This window comes from Anomaloglossus baeobatrachus, chromosome 3, assembly GCF_048569485.1.
Source record: "Anomaloglossus baeobatrachus isolate aAnoBae1 chromosome 3, aAnoBae1.hap1, whole genome shotgun sequence".
In the NCBI taxonomy this organism is placed as follows: domain Eukaryota; kingdom Metazoa; phylum Chordata; class Amphibia; order Anura; family Aromobatidae; genus Anomaloglossus; species Anomaloglossus baeobatrachus.
In genome coordinates, this window is record NC_134355.1 from 116,054,695 (window position 1) to 116,066,790 (window position 12,096).

Below are 12,096 nucleotides of genomic sequence, written 5' to 3' on the forward strand. Positions count from 1 at the left end.
TGGTACAGGTTGATCTTTGTCTCATCTGTCCATAGAATACTTTTCCAGAACTGAGCTGGCTTCATGAGGTGTTTTTCAGCAAATTTAACTCTGGCTTGTCTATTTTTGGAATTGATGAATGGTTTGCATCTAGATGTGAACCCTTTGTATTTACTTTCATGAAGTCTTCTCTTTACTGTTGACTTAGAGACAGATACACCTACTTCACTGAGAGTGTTCTGGACTTCAGTTGATGTTGTGAACGGGTTCTTCTTCACCAAAGAAAGTATGCGGCGATCATCCACCACTGTTGTCATCCGTGGACGCCCAGGCCTTTTTGAGTTCCCAAGCTCACCAGTCAATTCCTTTTTTCTCAGAATGTACCCGACTGTTGATTTTGCTACTCCAAGCATGTCTGCTATCTCTGATGGATTTTTTCTTTTTTCTCAGCCTCAGGATGTTCTGCTTCACCTCAATTGAGAGTTCCTTAGACCGCATGTTGTCTGGTCACAGCAACAGCTTCCAAATGCAAAACCACACACCTGTAATCAACCCCAGACCTTTTAACTACTTCATTGATTACAGGTTAACAAGGGAGACGCCTTCAGAGTTAATTGCAGCCCTTAGAGTCCCTTGTCCAATTACTTTTGGTCCCTTGAAAAAGAGGAGCTATGCATTACAGAGCTATGATTCCTAAACCCTTTCTCCGATTTGGATGTGAAAACTCTCATATTGCAGCTGGGAGTGTGCACTTTCAGCCCATATTATATATATATATATATAATTGTATTTCTGAACATGTTTTTGTAAACAGCTAAAATAACAAAACTTGTGTCACTGTCCAAATATTTCTGGCCCTGACTGTAAGCTCAGCGGCCATTGGCACTTCTTCATCACTAAAGCCCGCTTTAGTCACGGGGTCACGTCGTAAGTGACGCACATCCGGCATCGTAAGGTACATTGCAGTGTGTAACAGCTACATGCGATTGAACGGTAAAACGTTCATCGCACGCACGTTGTTCATTCCTCATGAATTGAACGTCAGGTTGTTCATCGTACCCGGGGTAGCACACATCGCAGTATGTGACACCCCGGGAACGATGAACAGATCTTACCTGCGTCCTGCGGCTCCCAGCCAGCAATGCGGAAGGAAGGAGATGGGCGGGATGTTTACGTCCCGCTCATCTCCACCCCTCCGCTTCTATTGGCCGGCTGCCGCGTGACGTCGATGTGACGCCGAACGTCCCTCCCACTCCTGGAAGTGGACGTTCGGCGCCCACATCGAGGTCATATGGACGGGTAAGTACGTGTGACGGGGGTTAATCGTTTGTGCGGCACATTCAACAAAATTGAACGTGTCGCACATACGATGGGGGCGGTTACGATCGCATACGATATCGTATGCAGAATCGTAACATGTAAACCAGGCTTTACTTGATTTATGATGAGCTCAGAGGGCTGGAGAAGTGGCAGAAACACTTGCTCCTGTGATAAAACAGGCAGGAAAATGTTACCTCAGAAAGCACCAGATGCAAGCCCCTGCTGTTTTGTCTGTATACTTGCTTATCATAAGGGATTTGTAATTCCTCACCTGGCCAGCTATGGTAAGTGCTGGTCATAAACTGTGGCAACTTTGCATGGTTGGACACAGTCATTACACAGTACATAGCAGGGGCACATTCATAACATTATCTCAGCACAGGAGAGAGCACTGATTATTCTGAATCCATTCTGAAGCTAGGCCCCGAGGTGGAAGGAGCAGCTGGAGCCCTTGTTGCAGTGAAGTGGTGTAGGCTGCAGGCCTGGTGTCTGTTTCCCCAGTCTGCTCTACCTTACCTTCATGTTGTATTAGTGGAGCGGTAGGACTAGCGATACTCACCTGCCAACTCACTAGCTAGGGTTATTGCAGGGTTTCTCAGGGCTTCAAGTATCCTGCTCGGTGACAGGTGCAGAACCTGTGTAGGGAATGGCTAGGAGTGCAGGAGGTGTCCAATCATCCCTCTCTCTAGCACCAGGGCCCACGGTTGTTAAAGTGTCCCCAGTGTACCCATTATTTGTTGAAGTGAACCCTTGTTTATTTGTGTGTCTCACTTCATGCCGGACCTTCCCCAAAGTCTCTGCTTGACAGGTAAGCTTTTTTTTTAATATATAGAGGAATGTGTCATCCTAAATTTTGCATCCCCAATATCGGAGAGGTCCCCAACAAGTGTCGGGAGCACTGGCTCATCATAGACACCTTGAGCTTTTACTATATTTACTCAATTAATTTGACACCTAAATTCTCAATGTACAAACTTATCCCCAGAACAGTAACAGCTTGGATGGTGTTATATCAGTGTGTCAAATGTCAAACTAAAAACTATATGTGAAAACTAAAATGTGATGATTTAGCATTCCTCAGGCTATAACACTGTAATATTAATGGCTTAAATATGGCTTCTGACTGTCACTTTAAGATGAATGTGGCTTACAAGTTGTAAAAAGATGGACATCTCTATTATATCTCATATTCAAAGCTTGGACTCTACTTCTCTACTTTGTATAAGAGTCATATTAATTTATCAATGCAGAAATACCAGGAAAACACCCACTGATAAAGTCACTTTTTCCATACAGTCACGTACGTTTGTGACAGCCAGCCAGCTAGCTTGTGTATGCAAGATAAAACAGTGTACATACTGCAGTGACTCCCCTCTGCCAACATTCATTATTGCAACAGTTGGCATGGTATCTCCGATGCAAAGTTGTGCAGTACAAACTGCATACACTATCAAATAGAACTTGTGGACCTGGTGAGGCTGGTGTATTTACCTTGAAAATCCATCTCAGGATAGTTGTATAGTCTTTTCTGAAATTTAACTCAATCTATACCAACCAATGTGATTGACAGCTCTTCAGTATCCGTCCTCCCTGCTGCTGTGGATATCTCACGCTGCTCAGTACATGCTGCAGTTGTCAGTAAAGGCCCCTTTACACTACTGTCTTCCCACGTTCAGTGTCCGGTCAGGGCCCCCTCCCAATACGGAATTTGGAAGTATGTGCCGAAGGGACCATTGACTACAATGGCACAGAAGGAGTCACCGTGTGCTCTGTTGTATACACTGACTGGAGTCAGACACCCAGACGCAGTCTACTACTTGAAAATGATGCTCAACATAACACATGGTTACTCCATCTGCATCATTATATTCAATGGCTCTGTCGATACATACGTCCAGATCCCATATTGGGTGGTTTGGACATAAGTCCCAACAGGACCAAATAATTTAGAGAAGAATACAGTATGAAAAGCACCCTAAGACTAGGTGGGCCAAGGATAAATACACTCTGACTCATCATTCTATAACTGAATGCCAGAATTATATACGGTACCCATTCTGGTATGGATTTTCATAGTAAGTCCACCGGCTTCATCATGTACACATTGTAGTCTATGGGTTTGTTCACTTGTACATTGTTTTGACCGACCAATTGTCTATATATATAAAAAAAAAAAATAAAAAATGGAGACAAGTCCAGTTTTGATCCCATATGTGAACTAAACTCACCCAATTCAAATCATTGGGTACATGAAAAAACGACCAGCACAAAAAAGCTGATATACACGTGCCATCCGAGTGCCATCTATTTACTACAGTATACTGGGAAGGAGCGTGGATTTTTTGCCCTTTTTGCAGGAAAAAATAAATAAATGTCACACTGATGGTAAAAACAGACAGACCAGAAATGGATGAAAATCGGATCCAACATACTGATGAGATTATGGTAGGTAGCAGGGGGCACAAATCATTTTATCCTGGGAAACTATGAATTTTTCCCTGAGCAGAGATTTTAAATATTAAGAGAAACTAATAAATATCATTAGATGATTGGTAATCACAAAAATAAAAAGACCCAGAATAAATAAAAAATAAAATAAAATTGTTTTATAGTTGACCCTTACAGATAGAAGATTAAGTAGGTAACATAGATAAATTTTTGGATTTACTTGTGGGAATGGAAAAAACTCTGTGTATTCTAAATTGTAGGAATAATAATAGAGCAGAGCAAAATTTCTATCAAAAGGGTGGAAATTTCCTTGAGAGAAGAAATGTATGGCAGGAGTCCAGCCCAATTCAGAGCGCTCCAAGAGTATAGAGCCAAGCTCAATTTTACCCTCAACAGCTCAGCACTATTTCAGCCCACAACATCTAGTAGCCTCAAAGGTTCGACTGAAGTTCACAAACAGGATCACCTTTTATGCAGAAGTCATTAGGACTGTGGGTACATTGGGGGGTGCAGGGTGCTAGGAAGAAATGTGTTTTTCTTAAAAAATAGTGAAGCCAGCTGATATTGTGTGCGGTGTGCTATAGCTGCAGCTGTCCGGGGCTGGAAATGTCATAAAGTCCATCCAGAGGGAATTCTCACTTTTAATAATGCTCCATTGTATTCCCAAAATTGTTAACATTTGCAAGTAACAGGTGCTGTACAACGGAACTTGGCTGTAGGAGGCTGCATGTATGCTGTGCACATGGCGTGTGTGTATGGAGACTGATTATACTTCACACGAAACACAGGATACTCTGAAACCTCTCCAAAAGCAGAGCACCCTTCAATCAGTTTCATCACATTCTATGTGTAAAGGCTATCTTATTTAAAGAGGTTGGCCACTAGTTTAACATTGATGGCCTATTCTTAAGGGCGTGTTACACGCAGCGATATTGCTAGCGATATCGCTGGTGCAAGCGCCCGCCCCCCGTAGTTTGTGTGTCACGGGCAAAATCGCTGCCCGTGGCGCACAATATCGTTCGGATCCGTCACACGGGACTTTCCTGCCTAGAGACGTCGCTGTTGCCGGCGAACCGCCTCCTTTCTAGAGGGGCGGTACGTGCGGCGTCACAGCGGCGTCACTAAGCGGCTGCCCAATAGAAGCGGAGGGGCGGAGATGAGGAGATGAGCGGGACGTAACATCCCGCCCACCTCCTTCCTTCAGCTCACCTGCGGCCGCCAGCAATGCGGCAGTTCGTCGTTCCCGAGGTGTCACATGTAGCAATGTGTGCTGCCTCGGGAACGACGAACAACCTGCGTGCTCAACAATCAATGATTTTTTAAAAAGGAACAACGTGTCTCAACGATGGATGATTTGGTGAGTATTTTTCATCGTTAACGGTTGTTCATGCGTGTCACACGCAACGACGTCGCTAACGATGCCGGATGTGCGTCACAGAATCCGTGACCCTGGCGATATATCGTTAGATACGTCGCTGCATGTGACGGGGCCTTTAGTATAAGTTATCAATGTCTGATCAGCTGGGGTCTGACACCCTGCACCCCCACGATCAACTGCTCTTGGATCCGGCAGCCAGAAATGCTCAGTTCCGGAGCTGCCCCATCAACTAATAACGTCAGGGGCTGAGTACTGCACATCTGCCTTCCATTCAAATAAACAGGTGAAAGATCTGCAGTATCCGGACGTAGCTATCAGTTGTCAGGGCAACTCCGGAACTGAGCACTTGCTGCCACTTGTACCAAGAACAGTTGATTGGTGGGGGTGCAGGGTATCGGACGATCAGACATTGATTACCTATTCTAAGGATAGGCCATCAATATAAAAGTAGTGGACAAACTCTTTAAGGACCTTTCACCATGCTTTTAATGTTGAACTTGACACACGATGTATTAATAACTTCAAAATGGAATAAAACGTTTTTTTTTAATTTATATTGCCTCTCCATTGCGGAGATTTTATCAATCAACGGGGGAGAAGGTGGGCTACTTCTCTTTGTATGATACCTCACAATCGTAATCAGATCGCAACACTTAAAGGAAAGAACAACACATCCCCACCTTAGCTTATAGCACACAGTAATCGGGAGAGCTTTGTAATGTGACACAGCTAAGCTCAGCTGTACTGCCCCTCCGCCTCATTGACTCACGCAGGAGGATAAACCTGGAGATCAGAGCTGCACCATTACATCTCATACACTGAGAAACCTGCTCTGAGCTATGGTAGGGGCGTGTTATTATTTCCTTTGAGTGTTGCTGCCTGATTTTGATTGGATAAACACAATACAGAGAGAAGAAGTACACGCCCCCAGTGAAAACCATTTGATAACTCATTGGGTGCCAAATACTTGGCTAATATCTTCTCAATGGAGAGGCAAAATAAAAAATGAAAAAAGAAAACCTTTCATTCAGCTCAGTAGCCACAATTACATCCTGTGTCCAGTTCAATGTGAAAAAATTGTTGAAAGTTCCTTAGTCCAGTCTTCTTTATTACTCTACTGCTGGTATTTTATGAATACACAGGCTACGCTTCATGTTTCCACTATGAACAAGGCACATTCTGCAGTTCAGACTGGATTGCCCGGCAGCTATTTTGGGATCACTGGTTGAGGGCCTACACTAAACAGCTTGCCGATACCCTCTCAAGCTTTTACCCATAGAGGGCCCTATAAGCTCTTTATCCAGGTTTCAGAAAGCAAGATATGTTTGTAGTTGATCTTTTTGTCAACTAAATGAAGCTCCAAGCACTTTACTGATAAATGATGATTAATCAACTCGCTATTTAGGCCCTGTGCGCACTAGAAAATGAAGTTCTCAAGAAATTTCTTGAGAGTCTGAAAGATTAGCGCACTTGCGTTAAAAAACACACCAAAAACGCAAGCATTTTTACAGCAATTTGTCGCGTTTTTGGTGCGTTTTTCCATGTGTTGGTCCCTGCATTTTTTTTAACCATTATCTATGGCAAAAAACGCAGGTACCTGCAGAAGAGAAGTGACATGCACATTCTTTTTCTCAAGAAATTCTGCAGAAAGGATGTTCTTGAGATAAAAACGCAGTGTGAGCACAGCTAATTTTTTTTCCCCCATAGGTTTTGCTGGGAAATGTCTGCAGAAAGGTTACAACCATTTTGTCAAGAAATTTCTGCAGCAAAAACACAAAAAACGCGGGTAAAAACGCAGTGTGTGCACAGGGCCTTAGGACGTAAAACGTAACAGTGGACATTATATCTAAAATAGTAGCATTTTATGCATTTCTGAAGTCTATCTAGCCATCAGTCACATGTTTATTTCGTGGCTTGCAAAAGTGATCATTTCGCAGCGCTCTCAACAGAAAATAGTTCCCATTTTGGGTTATGCTACGGCCCATTTTGATTTGGGTTTACCGTTATACCTCCGTTTCTATGCCTTAAAAGGGAATCTGTCAGCAGATTTTTGCTACGTAATCTGAAGAAAACATGTAGAAGTTAAAAGACAGATATCAGTAATGTGTCTTTTATCAAGGTCAATGCTGTTGCTTACCTGCCATGTTTGTTTTAGCACCAGGAGATTATCATTGCTGGACTACACTCCCTCATGTTTGGTAAGCTGACACACCCCCTGTTGTGATTAGCAGCTCACTGGCTATAGAGGTTGCACATAGAGAGCCTGGAGTGGGCGGGGTTAGCTTTCTCAACTCTTATACATTGCTAAAACTAAACTGTGATTGTGTCAGAATGGCTGCACCCAGTAATCTAAGTGATACATCACTGGATTTATGGTCTCTTTGCCTACATCATGCTGCGCTCAGATGAGTTAGCAAAAACCTGATGACAGATTTCCTTTAGTTGGACTACATTCTAATATTTGATATAGTGTCATAACCATGGGTCAATATAGCATAAGATAAACCTACTCTGTGAATAAGAAACCATTTGCAATGATAAATGTGAAAAATAATCTCCTCATTGTGTCTATAATCCAATAAAATGACAATATGTCAATAGTATTCGGATGATCAGTAGAATTACCATGAACCTGCACATACCCCAGGAGGCTGATCTTGGAGGACGTCTTGGACCTTGTCATCGCTCAGACCAAGTTGAAGCCACACGGGATGAGTGTGGAGAAGTTTATCCAGAATGCTGGGCTTGTAGGCAACGCTTTCATATCCCGAGTCACGAAGAAAAGCTTTCTTTTCAACCAATATGTTCTTCTCCATCTCCTTTTCAATACTGTGTAAAAAAAATAGCAACATTCAAGTACATCTCTCTGGGGTTCTTAGAAGGATTATTACATCCAGTTTTGTATATTGACTCCCCATTTAATCTAATCAGGGTGGAGTTTTTACTATAACGTATTTCTGCTGGTCCAGTGCCAGACAGAAAAAGGACTTGTCACTTGGTGTTTTAACATTCTGGCAGTAGAGTGCACGCTTTATTGTAGACTTTTAGCTGACTCTTTGACGGGAATGTGGACAATGTGTTGTTGGTCTGTAATTGTGACGTCTGCCCGGGACCACAGACTCAGGATGGCGGTCAGACTAAAGGCCCCTTTACACACTACAACATGGCTAGCGATATCGCTGTAAGGTCACCGGTTTTGTGACGTAATAGCGACCTCCCCAACGACATTGCAGTGTGTGACACGCATCAGCGACCTGGCTCCCACTGTGAGGTCGCTGATAGCTACACATATCTCAGGAACATTTTTTGTCCATTATTTCCCGCTGCGCAGCAAGCATCATTGTGTTTGACACCGTTACAACGACTTAGTTAGCGACTTCCCTTTCAAATAGCTGTTTTGGCACGTCCCCAACGACCAGCTAGGTCGTTCTGTAGGTCCATATCGCTGCTGCGTCGTTGGCCAGGTTTGCCTGTTTGACAGCTCACCAGAGACTTTCCAGCTATCCCGGCCAGGTCGGGATCGCTGGTGGGATCGCTAGAAAGTCTCAGTGTGTAAAGGGGCCTTATGGCTAATCGCTCACTCAGCAGGATCCCGAGGACCCCGAAACCCTTTAACCCCTGTACAGGGATCTGGGATTGCTACAGGGCCCAGGAGGTCGCTGCCTATGGAAAGCTGCAATCCGGAGAAGAGTGGTCGCCAGGAAGAGTCAAAACAGAGATACAAAACGGACAAATTGGACAGGCAAGAGAGTGGTCAGGTAATCAGGCTAAGGTCAAACCGGATATGGCAGCAAAGTACAAAAACAGCAGGCAGGAGAGTGGTCAGAGAACAGGCAGAGGTCAAAACACGGGAATCAATAGTATCAAGCAGTATGTGAACCAGGCGACAGCAGTAACAAGACTATCTGGCAGCTACCAGCGAGGAGGAATAATAAGGGTGTGGTGTCTTCCCATTGGCCCTGACTGAAATGTGGTGACTTCAGCTGGAAGGCACACGCCACCACAGTCAGCTATTGGTACTGCAGATCCTAGTGAAACCCAGCTTAATGGATGAGCGGAGCCTTTGCCCACCAGAGCCACTGACTCCTCCCCCATCACCAGCACCACCCACGGGGGAATACAGCAGAAGTCACAGGAGCGGACTCTGGTGGACATGTGACAGTAATGCTGTAGTCGGTATCTGATTCATTATGGTTGAATTTAATTTCAATTTGATGAACTTTAATGGATTAAGTTTTTACTCCAGGCTACTTGCATAGCATGCCCCATAAACTGAATGTGTTCTTTATAGATGTTTTATAAGGGTTGTTGTCTGAACAAGTGCACATTCCAGAGCACTGCCAAGATGTGGCACGGTGCGGCCTATTAGTCAGGACCATAAACGGTGGGCGAGTATCCTTAAAATAGGTAACACAACCCCATGGTTAGAAGCTAGGGAGGAGTCGGACAAAATGCATAATTCAGACTTGTACAAAAGTTCCCAACACACGGCACAGGACTCGCTCACAGCTCTGCTTCAGTAACTAATCCTGCGGTCTTCCTCCATCTAGTGGACACGGATCATATCCCCTGTGGAAATGTGATCACTGAAACATCCGCACATTATCCAATTTTAAATGATCGCTCTACTTTCAGGTGACTAAACCCCTTCATGACACTGACATTTTTCCATTGTTGAGTTTTTGTTTTTTCTTCCCCTTCCTCCAAGAGCTATAACTTTTTATTTATTAGGGTTTATTTTTCATGGGGCCTGTTGTAATTTTGAATGACACTGTTCATTTTACAAAATACTGTACTGAAAAATGGAAAAATATTCCAAGTGGTGCAAAACAGTGAAAAAAATATATAAATTGTTTTTTGGGTGTTTTAACGGCGTTCATTGTAGAGTAAAAATGATCTGGTGATAGGATTCCACAGGTCAGTAATAATTATAATGATGCAAACAAGGTTTATTATTTTAGCAGTAAAAAAAATTAAAATTAAAAAAAAAATAAAAAATTGAATTGAATTGGGCATTTTCTATGAACCATAACTTTTTATTTTGTTCACGCCAAGCTGACATTTTTATCAATGCCATTTTGGAGAACATATGATGTTTTGATCACTTTTCATTGCATTTTTAGTGGAAATGTGGCAACCAAAAATGGACAATTATGATCTTTCAATATTTTATATTACAAAAGTTGCATTGTAAATGGCTACCTGCATTCTGCTGTCAGATTCATGGAGTTCTGTTTTGAAATGTTACATCACAGCATGCCCTATTATGTTCACTTATACAGTGTGTCCAGCCATATCCTGTCCACCGCCATTAACTTGAGAACGGCGGCAGCTATGCAAGGTGTCGATTCGTATTGAATTGATGATGCCCTACAATTTTGTAATTCACTTTTTTTTTTCTCTATCTCGTTCCCTTTTCGAAATAAAAATGCTAACTCCGTTGTTTTCCACCAGGTGGCGCTATAGGTGGCTTCATTGCGTAGTGCATGGCTACTTTACTATACCTAGACACCACTTCTATGCCTATAGCTGCCGCCGTTCTCAAGTTAATGGTGGTGGACAGGATATGGGTGGACACACTGTATAGCACTATTAATTTCACAGTGCTTTACAGGCACCATCATCATTGTCCACATTGGGGCTCAAACTATAAACTGCCTATCTCATTGGGGTGTGGGAGGAAACTGGGGAACCTGCAAGAAATATGGGGAGAACATACAAACTCCTTTCAGATGTTGTCCTTGGTGGGATTTGAACCCAGGTTCTGCAAGACTGCAGTGCTAACCACTGAGCCACTGTGCTGCCCAGCCTATTATCCATATGCTATATATATTAATTACAATATTCAGAATAACATGTTTGTAAGGAATGATGTATATTTAAATCCCTAATAAATATTTAACCTACACTTCGACCTAGTGACACCAGAAAACTAAAGCCTGAGGCTGCACTACTGAGAGGATGACTGCCTTACTAAAACATACAGGGTGTCGGCAGCTTTACCTTCCCCTAAGCTGTTATTACTATAGAGAGGCTGGAGAGAACCTGCTGAACATATATGCATGTGTCGGCTTTTAACAACTCCTGCGTTGTACAAATAATTCTCCAACTGTCCTCTAGGGGTCTCTCGAGCAGGCAAGCATCCTGTATCTTCAATTCCCATCTATTCGCAAGGGACAATAATTCAAGAGACATCAGAGTCATCAGTGAAGGCTAGTTTGTCGGATTACCACCAAGATTGAGCTAAAGAAACGCTGGCAGATTCCTTATAAAACTGCATACCATATTTTTCGGATTACAAAATGCACTTTTTTTCCCCAAAAATGGGGAAGTGGGGGAAATGGGGGTGCGTCATATAAGCCGAATGAAGCTTTATGGGGGCGGTGGAAGGGGGGGGTCACAGGAAGAAAGTAGCGGTATGATTGGGGTGATGCTGTGGGCCATGGGCTGGGAGGAGGGGGTGTACTGGCGGAGATAGGCAGGCGTCATTGATCTCCCGGCGACAAACGCAATGGACTTCAGGAAAATGGCGCTGGAGGTGGTGCATGCGCAGATGGAGATCTAGGCTCTCAGAGATCTCAATCTGCGCATTTTCCTGAAGTCCATCCCGTCCGTTGCCAGGAGATCAACAGCACCTCACTCGCACTACCGCAACAACCCCTCTCCCAGCATTGCCCCCTGGTAAGCTACATTCAGCCTATAAAACGGACCATAAGACTACAAGACAAACTCCCATTTTAACATTTAAAAAAGTTTTTTTCCCAATTTTCCTCCTCTACATTTGAGTTGCCTCTTATCTGAAAATTACGTTAAATAAATAATGAAAGCAGTTATATGAACACTTGTATTATATCTTATCAGAGAAATATACTTTTTTCTCCATTTATCATTTATGAGCCACTTCTCTCTCCTCTGCATCCTGAATTCCTAATTATTAACTAAGCATAACTGTCATCCGTCCAGCGGCTTCT

The 12,096-nt window shown here is 43.3% G+C and overlaps 1 protein-coding gene across 2 annotated transcripts in view; it reads right to left on the bottom strand.

Moving 5' to 3' along the window:
* RIN2 (Ras and Rab interactor 2) overlaps window positions 1–12,096 on the bottom strand; it is a 214,463-nt gene that overhangs the window by 58,513 nt on the left and 143,854 nt on the right. For both annotated transcript variants that reach the window (XM_075339393.1, XM_075339394.1), the window contains one exon: window positions 7,768–7,954. In XM_075339393.1, coding sequence (XP_075195508.1) covers window positions 7,768–7,954 — 187 coding nt within the window. The remainder of the gene's footprint in view (window positions 1–7,767; window positions 7,955–12,096) is intronic.